We start from the raw sequence: 18,965 nt of genomic DNA, 5'->3' as shown, positions 1-18,965 counted from the left end.
CCAACTGAAGCCCATCCTCTAATCTACCACAAGAGTCCATATAGTCCTTTGTCGGTTTCTGGGCTCCCTCAGTCTTCGCTGCTGCAGGCCAGTTAATTTGACTCTTTTCTTCCTCTCTGAAACATATGATGTAATTGGGGATTAGATTACTGTTGGTGGACACTAATTGCAACGATCACCTATTATTTCCTACAGGTCCCCCTCCCTCAGTCGCAGACCCGCTCCGGCATGCCTAAAGCAATTTTGCCTACCATTACAGACGCCACGGTCTGCCACCCAGCAGGGGGTGAGACGGCGAGGTGCATATCGATGGCCCCATGGCACACGTTCCTCACAGAAGCTCCCCGCTGGGGCCCTATCATGCCGCAGCCTGTACTCTCTGCATGCTACGTCCCAGCAGGGTCTGTATTTTATAATTGACGTATAATTGACACCCCTTGGGGTTCGTATCATTCCCTCAACGACGTCCTGCAGGGTCTGTATTAAACGGCCGTGTGAGCCATTTGAGACACGTTTTTTTCCAGTCAGGTTGATTCCCCAGTGAGCAAGTGGAATGAATGTGTACCTGGACTTACATAGTGTGCCTCTGGTCACCCATAGATTCTGCCCCCCGCTAACCACATTTGCACGCTCCATGTGACAACATTAGGCCTTGCCATGATTCTCTGCCCTTACTTGGGCCCTGGTAGTGAACGGGTTCCTCCCAGTCTAGGCATTTTACACCACATGTAGCACCAAGGAATACGATGCTGAGTACCAGGAGAAAGACTCCTTGTCTTTCTTCTGGTGGGATGATTTCTTTTACGAGGCTGTTGATAACTCAATATTTAAAGCTGTCAATCAGCCATGGAGCCCCTTTAGCAACGGCTCTCCGAAAAAAGTGCACACAAATGTTACTCTGCCCACCTCAGTGCCCCCTAATGCCCCTCTGTAGGAGAGTAGGATCTGCTTCACGTTTACCCCCGCTTTTTGCTGGTGTTTCACTGTTTTTTTTACTTTAGTCTGGCTGGGACCCTGCTATTCAGGGCCCCAGCCTAGCTACTTCCTCTCTAAATTGATTGCATGTACTTTAGGTACACCACAGATTGGATCCTGGAGGTACCCTTGTGAATACCTAGTATATGGTATACTATGTACCCAGGGCATAGGTACCCCAGAGGCCTACCAAGAGCTGAAGCATGTATTATGCCACCCCTGGAAAGCCACCCAAAATGACACCACAGGTCTAATACTGCAGCCTGGGTAAGGTGGTGCATGCACCCCTTACTGAGGTATAGGTTCACTATACCTCACCAATCACTGCACATACAAACCGATCAGTCACTCCTATGGCAGGCCTTAACAAGCCTGAATGCAGAGTGCTTGGTCATATGTGAGAGGGTGCCCAGGCATGAGCTGAGCCCCTCTGCAGCCTTCGGAATCTCTTCTCCGGGGTGCAGCCTGACCATATACTCTTAAGTGCATTACAACCTAACGGTAAATGCTAACTTTGTACTGGGTGCACAGAAACATGTTGTGTTTGGTGTCAAACACCTTGGAATCATACCCCCACACCAGTAACTGGTGTGGGAGTATGATCCCACCAATCTAGAGGGAGAGACATGGAAGCACTGGTATACCCGGTAGAAATCTAATAGAGCCCTGGCATCACAAAAGGGATGCTGCAGCCACAGACACAAGTCTGGCCTCCTACTGCTGACCGAAACTCCGGCAGGGGAGGCCTGTACAATAGGTTTCCTGTCACAGGGAGGTGTAACCACCTCCCAGACAGGATTATGTGTATTGGGGCTGGGTGGGAGCACTCTCTGAGTGCTTGGAAGTCCTGCACTGGGGGAACATTTGGTGTCCCTGTGCATAGTCCAGCTCAAACCGGTTCAGGGGCTCCCAGCCCCTGCTCTGGCGCAGAACTGGACAAAGGAAATGGATGTAGCCACCCCTCTTTCCAAACCCTCCCATAGGTTGGTCCCCAGAGCTAGTCCAACACCTTCCTTAGGTATAAGTAAGGAACCTCTGTAACCAGAACTTTGGATATCCCTGGACGAAACTCTGAAGCTGAATCCTGGAACTTCGACGCTCTACTCAAGACTAGAGGACTGAAGAAATCTCCCTTGGGGTCAAGGAGTGACTCCCCTGATTGGCAGGCACCAACGAAGCATTTTGCCGGTCTGCATTTCCGAAGCTCCCGCCGAACTCCGAAGTATTTGCAGCCCAGGAAGAGGATTTCCAGACATCTCAGAGGCCAACCCGAGTCCCCAGCAAAACTGAGACCCGCAGCCTTCGTGAGTAGCATGGAACCGGAACTCCTGGTCACCGGGCACTTTTGCAAGTGCACTGACTTCTCGATGTCTCTTGAAGTCGTGCTTGGGGTTACTTGTAGCCCCCACCTCGAGCAGCAGATCCACCAAAGATTGTTGGCCTAGTCACCCCGAGTGACACCGTGGGCTGCCATTTTGTGTTTCCTCTCGAGGTCCCTTCGCGATCCCTGGTCCGTTGAATGGTGGGTCCCTGAGGGGGTCACTTTGCTTTTCCTTGGGCTTCCCTGATTGCTCCAGATGTGCCCCGACTCCCAATCAAGTGGTGAGTCCCACAGACCTTGCTGGTCTGCACTCGAAGCATCTTTCTTGTTTCTGCGTGGGTTGCTGTTGCCAAGGCTTGTTGTGTCCAATCCGGGCACCGAAGCTGCAGCACTCGACATCCTTCGTGGGACAGCTCGAATCCAGCTCCTGGTCATCCTTGACGCCTCCTGGTCCTCGTGGCTGAAGAGTCAATCTTCACCTCCTTCACCTGAAATCACCTGACATCGGTGGGCATCTGCCTATCACCTTCCTGGTCACTGGCTAGTGACCCAGACTCTGTCCCCTCTGCTTTCAGGTTCTCCTCATCTTCGATCCAGGCTTGGATCTCTTCGGACACTTCTCATCTTCCCGGCAGCAGCACTTCTTTGCAAGCTCCCATTGAAATAGAAGACACGACCCGACATAACACCATTTGACACCTATGCAGTACTCCGGTGCTCCTGTGGTTGTTGGTCGTAGAACTTCCTAAGTCCCAAAGGGTTTGGTACTAGTTCGATTCTAAGTGTCCCTACCATTTAAAAATCTAACCGCGACTTTCCCCATAGAAGCAAATGGGACCTCGCGGCGATGTTCACACTGCACCCGGCCCTTGTGGGTCCCCTGTGTCACTACCTGGGGTGGTTCCTTGGGGTCCCAGCGATTCTACAGGCTCTAGGCCTTGTGTCTAGTTAAGTCATGGTTCTTATACCACTATTTTAGTATATGGTTTGGCTCACCCCTAGGGCCTGACGTGTATTTGTGCTTATTACGGTCATAACTTATGTGTTTTACCCTCTAGCCTCATAAAGAGACTAGGAGGGTGTGTTTAGAAATAAATACATATATTTTATATATATACCTACCTGGTGTGATTGTCTTTCATTTAGCCATTCAAGAGATTATAGACTGGTAAAACAAGCTGCTTTACATTCCTTCAAGACTTAGCCCGAAGGTTGCTCTCCATAGCTACCACTAGGATAGCTTTCAATAAAGGTTGTCTTTAACCTATAACCAATAAGGGGTTGTTCGGACTGGTACAAGGTGCCCACTATAACTAGTGGACAGCATATACCAGGCCAACTTCTCACACCCTCCACACACCGCCCCCACCTTCCTGAGAGACCTCCTTGAGGGCCCCCTCCTCACCAGAAGCAATGCTCAGAAGGGGTGGACCTGGACACGCTGGCATGTCTGAAAAGGCTTTCCTGGCCCAAGTACCCCAGTCCGCGTACTCAGGAGCGGCAGCAGACATTTTTCCTGGGCCTTCACGGCCTAACTCCCCTGACCAGCCTGATCCAGATGAGTCCAAGGGGGTATCTGACGGGAAGCGGGCCCCCCAGATCCTGCCGCTGGTCTACAGGTTTGGCACCTCCACATGAAAGGGATTCACATATGCTTGACCCAGATGATATTGTACACCCCAGGTCTACGGACTGGGTGCCTTTGGATAGGGTGGCAAGGTATGTGGCTACGCAAGCCTTTAGAAAAGGATGTCTGCAACCACCTTCGGGCGGAGTGCCCCTGACCCTCGTTTGAGGAAAAGTTTACCCTCACACCAGACATCAACCTTATAATGGCCAACTTTTCCTTCGGTGATGGATTAAACCCAGATCTGTTGACTGGGTGTGAGTGTTTGATTGGTTCTGATGCTCCGTCCATCACCACCCCCTTTTGTACCGCTTTGTTCGCCATAAGTTGGCAGGGTATGCTCAGACGTGAGTCCCTTGCTCACTTTGCCACTGGATTCAAGCAAGCCTGGCTGAAGACGGCTGAAATGCCAGAAAACGGTCCTAGGAAGCTTGTTTCCGGTCCAGGGAAGGCATGGCTTGGCAGTTCGGGCTGGACTGTTCCCATGAGGCACAGGGTCAGACTGATTTGCATATGGCCATGTCTGAACTGGGGTGGCAGAGTGGGCTAAAGAACGGTGATGGATCAAACCCAGATCTGTTGACTGGGTGTGAGTGTTTTATTGGTTCTGATGCTCCATCCATCACCACCCCCTTTTGTACCGCTTTGTCCTCTCCAGTTGGGCCCAATGCGCAGTGGTGTTTATAAGGAACGCAAAATGCACGCTATCCACAGAGTGCCGCTGCTCTTTACTTTTTAATATTTGCCCCAAACTGGGCAGCCTAGGTTCCTCGGAGGCAGGTCCGGTAGCCCAGGGTGGACTATTTGGAGGACTATTCGTGAAGGAACTAGGCAAGTCTGCAGTGACCTTTACTTCACTAGATAAGCCCCAGACTAATATCAGGTGGGTTTTCACCCCTGGGATTTTCCAAGGGGCCGGCCGTGGTAGGGGCCACACGACCGGCCACAGTTACCAATCAACACCTCCTTTCACAGGACAAGGCTCCAGGCGTGGACACTGGCAGAACAACACATATTACACAATTTATACTCCACCAGAGCCCGGCGATTACGCAGACTAGGTGGCTTCAAAGAGCACGCCGGCAACGATTCTGGCAACAGTAAGAGTAAAGGCCCTCCAGCCAGATCAGGGTAGGAGGTTCTCTGGCCCCGTTTTATCCAGTGTGGACTTCCATTAGATCAGACGCATGGGTGTTACAAACAATATAGGGCTTCCAGATAGATTTTTACGGGATTCCCTTTCAAACCTGCAGACCTCGCCCCATGTGTTTTTCCCCCAACAAGCCGCAGCACTTTTAGACAGAGTAGTGGAGGAACTCTTACAAAAAAGGGCTATTTGCCGCACACCTACACATCTCAACAGGTTCGTCAGTAACACCTTCTTAGTGGACAAGACTGGTGGTGGGCAGATGTCAGTGATAAATCTCAGGGCATTCAACAAGTGGCTGATATATGGCTACTTCAAGATGGAGGGTATACATCTCCTCAGGGACGTCCTTCTGCCCATGGACTGTATGGTGCACCTGGTCCTAAAAAATGCCTATAGTACCATTCCTGTGTTCCCGCCTCTTCGCCGGTTCCTCCAATTAGTCTGGCACGCCCAGACATCCGAGTTCAGCACCCTTCCATTCAGGCTTTCGTCTGTCCTGTGATGTTTCACAAAAGGTGCTCAACACCAGCGATAGTTTCTTCAAACCCAAGGGATAAGACTCAGTCAGGGTAAGAAGGAATCATACTTGGAGTTAAAGAACAAATGTATTTTCTGGCTTAACAAGAACCGCCCATTGCCTTCCCATGTATCTGCAGAAATTCTTTTCGCTAGAAGAGTGGGATGGGTGGGGAATAAACCAAAGTCTGTGGAGGGGGACTGCATAGTTATTAATTTCAGGAACAGGAGGGCGGTGGAATACATTTGCGAATGGTACCAAAGAGACTCAGTATCAGCAATTCATTCTTTTCCCCGGTCCTTCATATGATATAATAGCATTCCAAGAAACTTGGGACATAAACAATAATTTCACTATAGATGGGTATTCGCATTTTTTCATTCTTGCTAAACAGGCCCAGTCTGGAAGAGCGAAGGGAGGTTAAGCAATATTTTTCTCCCTGAAATTAAATGGCTCATTAAAACAGCTTGTTGCGGCCTGCAATAATTGTTTGATAGTGGAGCTATCACTGCCACAATCCGAGAAACTGCTACTGGTTAACTTTTATATTTCTCCTGAGAGTGAGTGTCTAAATCAATTTTTAACCTGCTTAGAGGATTTCTAGTAACATATAAAGCTAAATATCCGAGCTCTGAGGTTATCCTCATGGGTGATTTTAATATTCATCCATGTGCTAAAGCGTGTGTTTTTGATAATCTTGAAGGTCCCCCACACTCAGTTCACACACATTTTGAACACACTAAGCAAGGGGAGGCACTTGAGAACCTCTTGGCCACCACAAACCTTTACGAATCTGGGTGTGCCGTGGGAGGTCCAAGGGCACCTACTTATAAAGGTACGGACCCGGGCACAGTTATAGATTATATATTTGTGACAGCGCTAGTTTTGACTAGAGTGTTAATATACAAGGTGGGGACCTCTGCTTTTAGTGATCATAATCCCGTGACTTTAGAAGTGGCCTCGGGGGCCCATTTAAGTTTTATTAAAACAGGGTTCACGGGTACTAGGCGTGAGATGATACCAACTGACCAGGGCAGGAGATTAAAATGGACAAAAGTAATCCCAGATACCTTTATGGGGGGGAAGTCCTGTCCAAAGTAGCGAGAGAGGTTAGCATTTGCCTGGACACTGCTGCATCAAGTACAATGATTGTGGGGGCTTTTGACGCTATCTGTAACCAAATTAACAGCAATTTGACTATGAAAATTCATCCTACATTAATAAAGGAAGAAGATGGTTTGATAACTCCTGTTCTAGGGCACACTCAGCTCTTCTTAAAGCATTGAAAGAGTGCCCTCGAAACAGGGAGCTAGTCAAGGAGTAAAGGAAGTCCTATAAACAGGCCATTAGGGTTAGGAAAAACCAGATCAAAGAAGAGGCATGGGATAAACTTTTGTCCCCGGAGATTCTGAGGGATAGTGGGAAATTCTGGTTAACCATTAATGAGCCCTTTCTTTCGGGAGAAGATAATTCCCCACTTGATTGCAACATTCCTGATGACCAGTGGATAGCCCACTTTGAGAAGATTTATGGGAGTCAGAAGGCAGAGAGTTCGCAAGATGCGATCCATAAATTAGAATCAGCCCCAGCAGTGGTTTTTCAGGAGACTGAAGTGGCAAGAGCAATTGAGGAGACTAGGAAAAACAAGGCGCCAGGACCGGACGGGGTCCCAGCGGACCTATTTAAAAGTTTTCCTAGATTCTGGGCCAGGATACTGACAAATGTCTTTAATGCTTCGGGTTCGAATTCATCTCCCGCTTCTTGGTCCAACTCTATTATTATTACGGTTTTTAAAAAGGGCCAAAGAGATGATCCACCATGCTATAGGCGTATCTCCTTGATGGACTCCGCGGTGAAAATATTAGGCAGAGTTATTCTGGCGAGGCTGTCAGACTGCCTTGAGGGGAGAGGGATCTTGTCTAATGCTCAGTACGGTTTCAGAACCAAAAGGAGCACGTTAAACCAATGTCTCAACCTACAGCTCCTTATCAGTAAATATACCATAGCTAAAAAGGGTTCCCTTTATATGGGGTTCATGGACCTCTCAACGGCATTCGACCTAGTAAATAGGTCGAAGCTGTGGCAAATTTTACTGAATATTGGTATTGACCATGCTTTAGTTAAATTCCTGGCTGACCTTCATAGTGGCTTATTAGCCACTATTCGAGTCACCCAGTAAGGGAGATGTACAAGGTATTTTAACTCAGAAAGAGGGGTCAGGCAGGGGTGCATACTGGCACCCCTACTTTTCACGCTTTATATAAATGCATTAGAACCTGCCTTGAAGGGAGCAACATTAGACGTCCCGCGTGTAGGAGAAACAATTATACCAGTTCTCCTCTACGCGGATGACGCGATTTACTGGAACGCACTGGTGTTGGACTAAATAAATTGCTGGATAAGTTTGGCAAATTCATGGAGTCATTAGATCTGAAAATGAATGCTAAAAAATCTCCTGTAATGATAGTGGGGGAACAAAGTAGAAAGAAAAGAATGATGTATTTTTTCTGTGGGGGAGAGGAGGTTAAAAGGGTCCCTGTTTTTACCTATTTAGGGCTCCTATTTGATGAAATAGGGTCCTGGGGTCCCCAACTGAAACATAAAAGAAATGTATTTGCTAGATCTACTTCAGCCCTTATGGGCTTTTCAAAACGTCTTGGGGCTAGACCCATGGAAGCTATTTTGAAGGTGTACAAGGCCAAGTGCCTTGCAATAGCTACATATGGCTCAGAGATTTGGGGGTATAGCTCACAAGATCATCAAATCCAAGTGGTAGAAAATATATTTCTAAGAACCTTCTTATCTGTACCACAGACAACCCCTACTTTTTCGATCCATGCAGAGATGGGGCTGGGTTATGTTTCCGATATACTGAAAATAGCCCCGCTAATATGCTGGCTTAAGACCTGGCTTAACCAGGAGATCACATTGAATCATAAGATTCTAAAAGACTGCCTAGCTCTAGACAAGGCTGGTAAAATTCCATGGATAGCATATATCGAATCCACCTTTAAAAAACTTGGACGTCCTGGGCTCTTTTCGGCCCCGGAAACTATTAAGAAAGTAGATGTGGATTTGATAAAAACCGCCATGGCAAACCTTCTATCTCTTGAAAAGGAGGAAAGAGAGCTGAAAAAAACCTATGGTAAGACTGAACTTTGGGCTAGTGAGCTCACCAGGATTGGAGCCTTACCTGAAGTTAGTTACACGCCCTTTCCATCGGTACCTGCTAACCAGATTTCGATTTAACATAATTCACCTCACTCTGGGAGATTTCCCTAAATGGGGAATACCGGACAATGCTGAGCCTTGTAAGTGTGACAAATTTTCATTACAAGATACTTTGCATTTTGTCATGTTCTGCGAGTATTATGCAGACATTAGGAAGAAGTATTTGATTCCAGTGTTAAGGGGAGCAGGGTTTGTTCAGGTTAGGCCGGCACTTATTTATTTGCAACTGTTGAGTAGTGCCCGGATTATTTTCCATGTTGCAAACTTCCTAGTGGCAGCCGTGCGGATCAATAATACGAAGAAAAGAGTAGACCCTATGGATGCTGTAGTTTGTCCATGAATGTTGATGTGGTTTATTTTTAGTCTATTGTATATGGAACTGTTTGCTATTTGTATGCGCAGTATTTAGAATGGATTTTTAAGGATATTTTAATGTACAATTTTAATTTTGGATTTGCACAAATGTGATAAATATTGTATCTGTGTCTTTTTATGATCTTAAATTATCGAATAAAAGTATGTGACTGACTGACTGACTGACTGACTGACTCAGTCTATTTGGAGGATATCCTGATTCTGGCCCAATTCCCCTTACAGCTTCTCCGGCAGGCTGTGAACCTGTTGCAAGGTTTGGGCTTCGTGATCCATGAGAAGAAATCCCTTCTCGGCCCAGCGGACAACTTTTCTATGGTTTGTGATAGATTCTGCCATATCGGAAGAAGGCAAAGATTCGACAAGAATTGCGCCAAACACTGGCTAAGCCTCAGACCTCCCTCAGGAAGATTACCCGCCTGGTGGGCCTATTATTGCCATCCATTCAGGCTATCTTCCCAGGACTGTTACACTACAGAGCCCTCCAGCACCTTAAGGCCTACCACCTACGCATGGCCTCACTTACTCCCCGGTGATTACTCTGTCAGATAAGGCAAGAGAAGAGATTGGTTGGTGGCTGCCACAGATGGAGGCCTGGAACGGGAGGGCCATCTTCAGATCCACTCCAAATTTGGTGATACAGTCCGACGCCAACAGGTCCAGTTGAGGCGCTCAGTGTGGGGAATTCTGCACAGGAGGAAGTTGGTCACTACATGAACAGAGTTTTCATATTAACTGTTTAGAACTCCTAGCAGGTTTTTTCGCGGTGCACTGTGGGACAAAGGAAGGATCCAATCTTGTGTCCTACTGAAGATGGACAATGTATCTGAGGTGTGTTATATCAGCCACCTAGGAGGTACTTTTGGGATTTCAACCTGGCGAACCATGTCTGCATGACGGCAGAGTACCTTCCGGGACAGTCCAATCAGGTGGCAGACTGGCACTCTCGCAACTTTTATGATGCAAGTCAGTGGAACAGATTCCCCCGGGTCTTTCAGCAACTCTCAGACAGGTGGGGCTCTTTCTTGATTGACCAGTTTGAGTCTTGTATCGACCATCAGCTGCCCCTGTTCTTCAGTTGGAGGCCAGATCTGCAGGCGGTGGCAACGGACGCATTGCTCCAGGATTGGTCCAGGGAGAAGGGTTATGCTTTCCCCCCCTTCTCAATGATTACCAGAGCGGCGGCCCTAAAGCAGCGCCAGACGGGAGAAGTGGATCTGATGACAACCTTGTGGAGATCTCAAGTGTGGTTTCCGGTTCTTTTGGAACTTTCCTGGGGTACCCCAATCAGACTCCCTCTCTTTCTTCAGATCATTCTGAGCCTGGATCTCACACAACACAAGTTGGTGATGGAGAGTTCCCTGTAGCTGATGGCCTGGCAGATTACATTCAACGCTGGACGCTGCCAGGACTATCACGACAGGCTGAGGTCCTCCTATCCAAGGCCTGGGCAGATAGCACCACCAAACGGTACCAATCAGCCTGGATGCGATAGGTACGTTGGACATTGCGACGGGGTGTTTATCCCATGGGAGCAGGAGTTGTGCATATCCTGAATTTTTTGTCCTCTCTGGCAGAAGGTTTAGCATATAGGTCTGTTAATGCATTCAGGTCTTCCATTTCTGCGGGGCACACCCCGGTTGACGGCAGCCCGGTGGGAGAACGTCAGTTTGTCTGCGGTTACTTCGAGGGATAAGACTCTACCTGCCGCCAAAACCTTGTTACAGCGAGTTGTGGGATATGAACCAGGTCCTTATGGGGTTTTTATTTTGGCAACCCCTATAGGTTATTAGCCTGAAAGGAATTATCGGCTAACATAGCAATGCTCCTGTACCTCTGCTCATGCCAGCGTGTCAGACGTGCATGCCTTGGACCTCACAGGCAGAGTGTTTTCCTGAGGAATGGTGTAATGTACGGTGAGTAGAAGGACCAAGTCTAATACTCGAGTAATCTCCTATCCACCCTTTATGGAGGTACCAAAGTAGTGTGTGGTTCAGTGCATCAAAGCATATGAAGATATGACAGTGGAGGTTCGCCCAGCAGATGAAAGACAACTCCTTATTGCCTTAAGGAAACCATACAAGGCTGGGTCGTTCCCTACTATAGCCCGCTGGGTGCAATGGGTCATGCAAGAGGCGGGTACTGATACCAAATAATTTGGGGAACATTCAGCGCGAGGGGTGATTGCTTCAAAGGATTTCTGCCTGATAGCATGTTTGGAGGACATAATATGGGCAGAAGATTGTTCCTTAGATTCCACCTTTAAAAGAGGTTATTTCAAGCCTCTATTGGATGTGGCAGAGTTGGTGGTAAGTAAGCTTTAAACTAGTATAATCCTCGCCTCTGGTTCTGACATAGATTGAAAATTTGCCTAACTATTGTGAAGGTAAGTTTCAATTCTTTTAAGGACACCGAGGTTATGATTATACCACCTAGAGATCCATTGAAAAACTCACCTTTCCCTGATGGCAGTAAGTAAGGTTCTAGTTCAGCATGAGGTTTTCTTACATGTAATTGGATTTTACAGTTGAAACTATGATTTGCATCGCCATCGGTTGATTAAGTCGTATTGTTAATGTTGTCGAAGATCTGCAATGAACACTATGGTTCGGAATGGTCCCTTACGGGTTTCCTCTCTTCCTAGCAAATGATGGATCAAAACAGGATGCAGGGGGACTATAATGGACCGTGACTGCGCGAAGAAAGAGGGTGCCCAGAACCAGACAAAGGACTATATAGATTCCTATGGTGAATTAGAGGACGAACTTCATTTGGTTCCCTAGGACGTCTGGGAACTGCCGTTTTTTTCTTCATTGTTGACTTTTGAAAATGGCTGCTGTTCACAAATTGTTAATAAAGTAAAGAAAATAAAGCATAATCTTCGCCTTTGCGTCGGTAATAGAATTTAAACTGACCTTCAATATATTTAGGCAAATTTTTATTGGCCTTGGAGAGTGATTTGGAATAGAAGACAGAACATAGTAAGCATTTTACCTCTGCCTTAAAGATGAAGGATTGGATGCGTGTGAAGAAAAGCGGTCACATATGGTAGGGTGATTGACTGTGTACCCAAGATTTTTCTGCTCATCCCTCGATCCTGGAACCTTTTGTAGCCTTAACCAATACCAAGATATGAACATTTCAAGGTGAAGTTATCCATGGAACTTAAACTGCAATTGTAAGTTGGAAAATATAAATTACAGTTCTCAGTGCTTATTTGAAATTGGTCAGGCCATCGGATCCAGAGATGCTACCAGGCTCTTTGGTCACACCAATGGAAATTCTTGACTGTGAAGAGCCAGCTCTGAGATAAGTGCCCATGAAGGCTGCTAAACCTGGAGGACTTTGTTGTGGGCAACCTTTAGAATGGATGTCTGGTCCTACCTGGTACCTACTATTTCTGAAGCCTGCCCGCGGGGAGTAATTTGCTTTGAAACAATTTTTTAAAAACCAAAAAAAAAAAAAAAACAACACACCTAGGTTCACTCGGATGGGGCACTAGAAAATTGGTGATTTCTTGCCTAAAAACGAAAAAGACTGTGTTAGGGGTGCCCAAGCTTCCATGGATACCAAAATATGGTACACGGGATGCCCACAGCTATTCTGAACCAGCATGCTGTGTTTCAGTAATCTAACAGGTGACATTTTCAAACTATCAAAATAGCGCTCTGGTCGGGTAGTCCTTCATAACTTTTGGCAATCAAAACATCTGTGCCCCTGATTGTCCATGTCAGCAATTTCACAGAGGTTCATAGACTGTCGTGGGATACCATTTCTTGTTCCTCCATTCATTTAGGTACAAGGATTAACCCTGGGATTCCTTCATGCTTAGCACAAACGTAAGAAAAAAGGTCACCTCAGCTCTGAAGTGCCCAACGAGTGCCACATTGTTATTTAAATGGAATGAGCCAGTGCATGTGACCCTTGAGCATCAGTGGTAAACAAAACCCCTCAAACACAGCCCAGTAACCACTGACTTATTGAGGACCAAAAGAATATAACGGATAATCCATTCCCTCCAAAACCTAGATACAGACTTGGCGATAAAACCGATTTGTGTATGACGAGCCTTACCTGTGTGTCTGCATCAGTTGCTTTCAGCTCAAACTCTGTGATAGTTTTCCTCACTCCTTCCTGAACACTCATTCCCGAATTTTGCAGCACAGGCAAGGAGTCATCCCCTTGATTGAGTGTGATATTGAACGCTTGTTTCCCCTGGATTAAGAAGATATAAGGAAATAAAATGTGCTATGAATAATCCAAGCACCTTTGCCAAACAACTTGAAGTGAACTGTGCAAAAAAAGTTTAGGCATTGTCCTCCTAAAATACTTCATCATTCGACCTCAAATTACTGAAACTTTTTCAAACTAATTAAACTGCAGGCCTACACAATTTGCCTTATTTATTATTCAAAAGTTGGTGCAACATCAAAGAAAAAATTATGCCCTGGTTAATCCTGCACAAACCTTGTTGGCAAAAATGTCACTGGCTTGAAGATCACTCAAACAAAGAAACATTTTACAGTTTTTACAAGCGACAGAATTCACTGTAAAAGGTGTTTCCTGCTTTAGGGGAGGTATATTGCTTGTTTACCGACCTACATTCCCGCTCAATCTCTATTCCAGTACACATCAAATTCGATACTGGAGATTGTTGATGTAAAGGGGCCTTGATAACCTGCAGCCATTTATTCAAGGGCTAACTTGCATTGCTTATTTCATTAAGGTCAAAATCAGACAGAATATTAAAAGCTTAATTAACCAGCTGTTTCGAAATTCGTAGGTTGAAAAGACAGTCTTCTCTGCTTAATCTTTCAGTTCTACAGAAAGATCCAAGATTTACTGACGAAAGTTGAAATGAAAATGTGTATGACACACTCTCAATCGATATGGAATTGCGAAGATAAAAATATCACCAATTTGACAGGCAACATAATAAATGTGAATGGATATGCCGTGCATTTATTCTGAATCGAAATAAAAATATGGGTAAATTTACTTTTGGTAAAATATAACTATACCAGCAGCATGGTCTACTGGAAGCTCAAGAAAGTGGCATCTAAAACACATGCTTAGTTTTCGTTTTTTTGAGTTCTCACTGTGCACCCTAGACAGCATCACTAATCGCAGGTTAGTAGGTCTATCTTCAATAAAGAAAACAAATCTGGAGGAAATTTGCCCCTCCAGCAGGGTCACCCTGGATTGTTTGCCTTTTTTGGAGAGCCCTATGTTGGGTGGCCATAGAACTCTGCACACTTTACTCTTGCTAACCAGTAGCAAAGTACTTGTGCGACCCTCTTTTAGCATGTTGAAATTGGCCTACTTAACTTACTATTATAGCCCGGCATTGCAGTATTAAATTGACGATTCAACATGTCAAATAAATCCTTTTTGACAGGGCAAATCCATCCTTTTAAAAATGAATAAGTGACCCCTGAGTAGGCCTTGTTGCCATTAAGGCAGGGTGTCATGTTAAAGTGCTAGACTATCTAGCCACAGATTCCTCCCTATAGGAATATTCCCCAGGCGTCAGACTGGATCCAGATCTTTTTCAGCAGTGCCTCTGCATGCCAATAGGTGGCGCCATGCAGCTCCGCATTCATGCCAGTGTGCTCCAGAAAGGACAAGCGGAGCCAATATAGCCACCACTCACATGCACTGACATCGGTTGCTTCAGAGAACCTCCACAACCCAAGAGGGTGACTCCCACCCCCACCAAAAAGTTTGGCTAGTTGAAATAAGGTCACTTAGAGACACTTTAGGCAACCAACTCAAGTCGGGAGTTGTTGGAAGGCGGACCTCGGGGGAGCCAGAGAGACCACCCAGAGGGGCCCCCACACTGCACGAAGTAGCCGAGCGCTGCTGAGAAGCCTCCTAGGAGAGGTCCTTCTCCTATAACGTACTAGCACAGCAACACCACCACACAGGACTCGAGGATGTTTATCAAGACGAGCAGTTCTTTATCAGCATCTAAGAAGTTACGGTTATCGATATGTACAAGGGGGGATCGAGGGATCCACAAGAGTCTCAAAGTCTTGGGTAGGGACGGGGTAGCGGGACAGTCTTTAGTAGCAGCTTGGTACGAGAGTACCTTGGGCCCAGTTCTTGATCCTCAAGCTGGAGGGACTCCGGATCTCGGAGTGGTCGATCCGCGACGGCGTCAGCAGGGCTCTGGCGATCAGTTTGTGGAGTTCGAGCCGCGACGACGTCAGCAGGGCTCAGAGGGAGGTTTCAGCGAGGTTGGGCCGCGACAGCGTCAGCAGGGCCCCGATGTTCCGTGAGGTTCCATGTCTCAATAAGGTGGAGCCGCGACGTAGTCAGCAGGGCTCGTGGTATAGTCTCAAGCAAGAGTTCTTCTCCGTAGGGTCAGCCGCGATTCCATCAACAGGGCTCTTGACTCCGGGATACAACTACTGTCCCATTGCGGGGTTGCCCCAGATATAGGTCTGGAGCCCTTTGATGTCCGGACCCTTGCGCCTGGGGGGGCGGAGAGGCCGGGCTGGGAGAGGCCAGACGCCCAGCGGGAGAGGCGCCAGGCCCGGGGAGGCCGGAGGACGATCGCACCTAGGTGTTGAGGGATGGTGGGGGTCCCATCGAAACTCTCCCCCTCCGGGAGTGGTGAAGTGGCCATGCGGTGCCCCCTGGCCAGATCTTGGTGCCTCGATGTCGGGGCTTCGCTGGGGCCGAGGCCGGCGGGAGCCGGGCTGCGTGGGCTGGGGCGTGGAGCAAGCATGGGGGGGGGACCCCGAAGGGATGAGGGGTCCCTGTGCGGCCTGGAAAGGGGGCCGCTGAGGCGGGTGTAGGAAAACGGGTACAATCCAAAGGGGGCCTCGAAGGGAGGAGGGGTCCCTGGCGGCCTGAAAGGGCGGCCTGTGTAGGCCGGTGCGGGGGACGAGCACAATCCAAGAGGGTTAAGACCACGCCACGAGGCCGGGTCCAACAGGCGTCCCCCCCAGCCGAAGGCAGGGAGAGTCACCCATTTCCTTGGGGGTTCTCCTCGTCGAGGCGGAAGAAGCGGGACAAGCTGTCGGCGTTGGCGTGGTCATTGCCGGGCCGGTGTTCAACAGAGAAGTCCATCCCTTGCAGCGAGATGGACCATCGCAGCAGCTTGGGGTTCTCGCCCCTCATTTGCATTAACCACCGCAAGGGCCGGTGGTCGGTCTGGACCCGGAAGTGGGTGCCGAAGAGATAGGGCCGGAGCTTCTTGAGGGCCCACACTACAGCGAAGGCCTCCCGCTCGATGGTGCTCCACCGCTGCTCCCGGGGCAGCAGCCGTCGGCTGATGAAGGCCACGGGTCTGTCTAGTCCCTCCGAATCTACCTGGGACAGGACGGCCCCAATTCCATATTCGGAGGCGTCCGTCTGCACCACGAACTCCTTGCTATAGTCAGGGGCCTGTAGCACGGGGGCAGTGCACATCGCCGTTTTGAGTGTCTCGAAGGCCGTCTGGCAGCGGGGGGTCCAGTGTACCTTCTTGGGCTGCTTTTTTGACGTGAGCTCTGTGAGGGGGCGACAATGCTCCCATAGTCTCTGATGAATCGCCGGTAGTACCCGGTGAGGCCCAGGAAGGCCCGGACAGCTGTCTGGGTGGTGGGGGGTTCCCACGCCTGGATGGCATCAACTTTCGGTTGGAGGGGAGCCACCTGACTGCTCCCTACTTGATGGCCCAGATAGATCACCGATCCTTGGCCTATCTGGCATTTGCTGGCCTTGATCGTGAGGCCGGCCATTTGGAGGGCGGCCAGGTCGGCTTTGAGGTGCCCCAGGTGCTCAGTGGCTGCTGTATACGGCAATGTCATCTAAATAAGCCGCGCTGAAGGCCTCTAGCCCAGCCAGGACCTTGTTCACTAGTCTCTGGAAGGTGGCCAGGGTGTTCTTCATGCCGAAGGGCATCACCCGAAAGTGGTAGTGCCCATCAGGGGTGGAGAAAGCGGATCTCTCTTGGGCACCGGGGGTGAGCTGGATCTGCCAGTACCCGGCGGTGAGGTCAAAAGTGCTCAGGTAGCGGGCTGCCCCTAAGCGGTCGATGAGCTCGTCGGCCCGGGGAAGAGGATGGGCATCGGTCTTGGTAACAGCGTTCAGGGCCTGGTAGTCCACACAAAATTGTAGCTCCGGGAGGGGTGCCTGGTGCGGCGGCCTTTGGCACCAGGACGACGGGACTGGCCCACGGGCTGTCGGAGGGCTCGATGGATGCAGGCCCGCACCCGGTCGGGTACTCTGTAGGCTCTGTGTCGCACGGGGGGACTGTTCCCAGTGTCGATGTCGTGGACACACCATGGAGTCACCCCCGGAGTGAGGGAGAAAAGACCGCAAAGGGCTGCAGTAGTTGCTGACAGTCGTGGTGCTGTTCCGGGGTCAGGGAGGAGGAGAGTTGGACGCCTTCGATGGTCCCGTCGTGGTCGCTGGTCCGCAGGAGGTCGGGTAGGGGCTCGGAGTCGCCTTCGCCCCCGTCGTCGGTCGCTAGCAGTAGGCTTAGTTCGGTCCGGGCAAAGTGGGGTTTGAGCCGGTTGGCGTGTAGAACCCGGAGGGGGTTCCGGGGAGACTCCATGTCGATCAGGTAGGTGACAGAGCTCTTCTTCTCCACCACCTTGAAGGGCCCGGTCCATTTGTCCTGGAGGGCGCAGGGGTCAACCGGTGACATGACCCAGACTTGCTGGCCCGGCTCAAACTCGATGGTAGAGGCGTTTTGATCGTACCATCTTTTCATGTCCTCTTGGCTGGCCTCGAGGTTGGCTTCGGCCAGGGCTCGGAACCTTCGGGTCTGGTTTCGTAGGGTCAGGAGGTATCTGTAGACGTCGGGAGGGGCATCTCGGGGCTTCGTCTCCCAGCACTCCTTGACCAGGCTGAGGGGTCCTCGGACTGGATGCCAGTACAACAATTCGAAAGGGCTGAACCCCAGGGACTTCTGCGGGACCTCCCGATAGGCAAACAGGAGGCACGGCAGCAGGACATCCCATCTCCGCCGTAGGGGTTCTTCCAGGCCCTTGATCATGCCTTTTAAGGTTCTGTTGAACCGCTCGACCAGTCCGTTCCCCTGAGGGTGGTATGGGGTGGTGAACTTGTACGTGACCCCGCACTGCTGCCACAGGGACCGCATGTATTTAGAGATGAAGTTCGTACCTCGGTCGCTCACCACTTCTCGGGGGAACCCCACTCTCGAGAAGATCCCCATTAAGGCCCGGCCCACTACGGGGGCTGTCACAGTTCGAAGCGGGATGGCCTCAGGGTACCTGGTTGCGTGGTCTACGAGGACCAGGATGAAGCGGTGACCCAGGGCGGTCCGGGGGTCCAGGGGCCCTACGATGTCTATTCCGACCCGTTCGAGCGGGGTGTTGACTGCTGGGAAGGGCTGGAGAGGGGCTTTGACCCGTCCCCCCGTCTTGCCACTGGCTTGGCAGGTCTGGCAGGACCGGCAGTGGTTGTCCACGTCCCTCCGCATCCGGGGCCAGTAGAAGTGGGTCACCAGGCGGCTGTAGGTTTTGTCCTGCCCCAGGTGCCCGGCGAGGGGCACATCATGTGCCAGGTTAAGGAGGAACTCCCGGAATCGGAGGGGGACCACCAGCACTCGACTGGCCCCCAGTTCTGCAGTCTTCTGCTCGCTGTACAGTAGTCCTTCGGCCCAATAGACCCAGTGGGTTCCGGTCTGGTCACCGTTGGCCTGCGAGGCCGCTTGCTGCCGGACTCCTTCAAGGGAGGGGCAGGTCTTCTGTTCCTGCAAGAACTGTTCTCTGGTGGGGCCCCCGTCGTGGCGCCATTGGGCAAGCTCCGGGAG

General features: G+C 49.6%; 1 protein-coding gene across 2 annotated transcripts in view; it reads right to left on the bottom strand.

The window, feature by feature from the left end:
* FRAS1 (Fraser extracellular matrix complex subunit 1) overlaps positions 1 to 18,965 on the bottom strand; it is a 1,553,355-nt gene that overhangs the window by 1,435,318 nt on the left and 99,072 nt on the right. For both annotated transcript variants that reach the window (XM_085640947.1, XM_085640945.1), the window contains exon 2: positions 13,268 to 13,408. In XM_085640947.1, coding sequence (XP_085497073.1) covers positions 13,268 to 13,408 — 141 coding nt within the window. The remainder of the gene's footprint in view (positions 1 to 13,267; positions 13,409 to 18,965) is intronic.

Source organism: Triturus cristatus, chromosome 2_2 (genome assembly GCF_964204655.1).
Source record: "Triturus cristatus chromosome 2_2, aTriCri1.1, whole genome shotgun sequence".
In the NCBI taxonomy this organism is placed as follows: Eukaryota; Metazoa; Chordata; class Amphibia; order Caudata; family Salamandridae; genus Triturus; species Triturus cristatus.
Note: the sequence above shows the minus strand (reverse complement) of the source record. Positions and strands in the feature narration are given on the sequence as shown.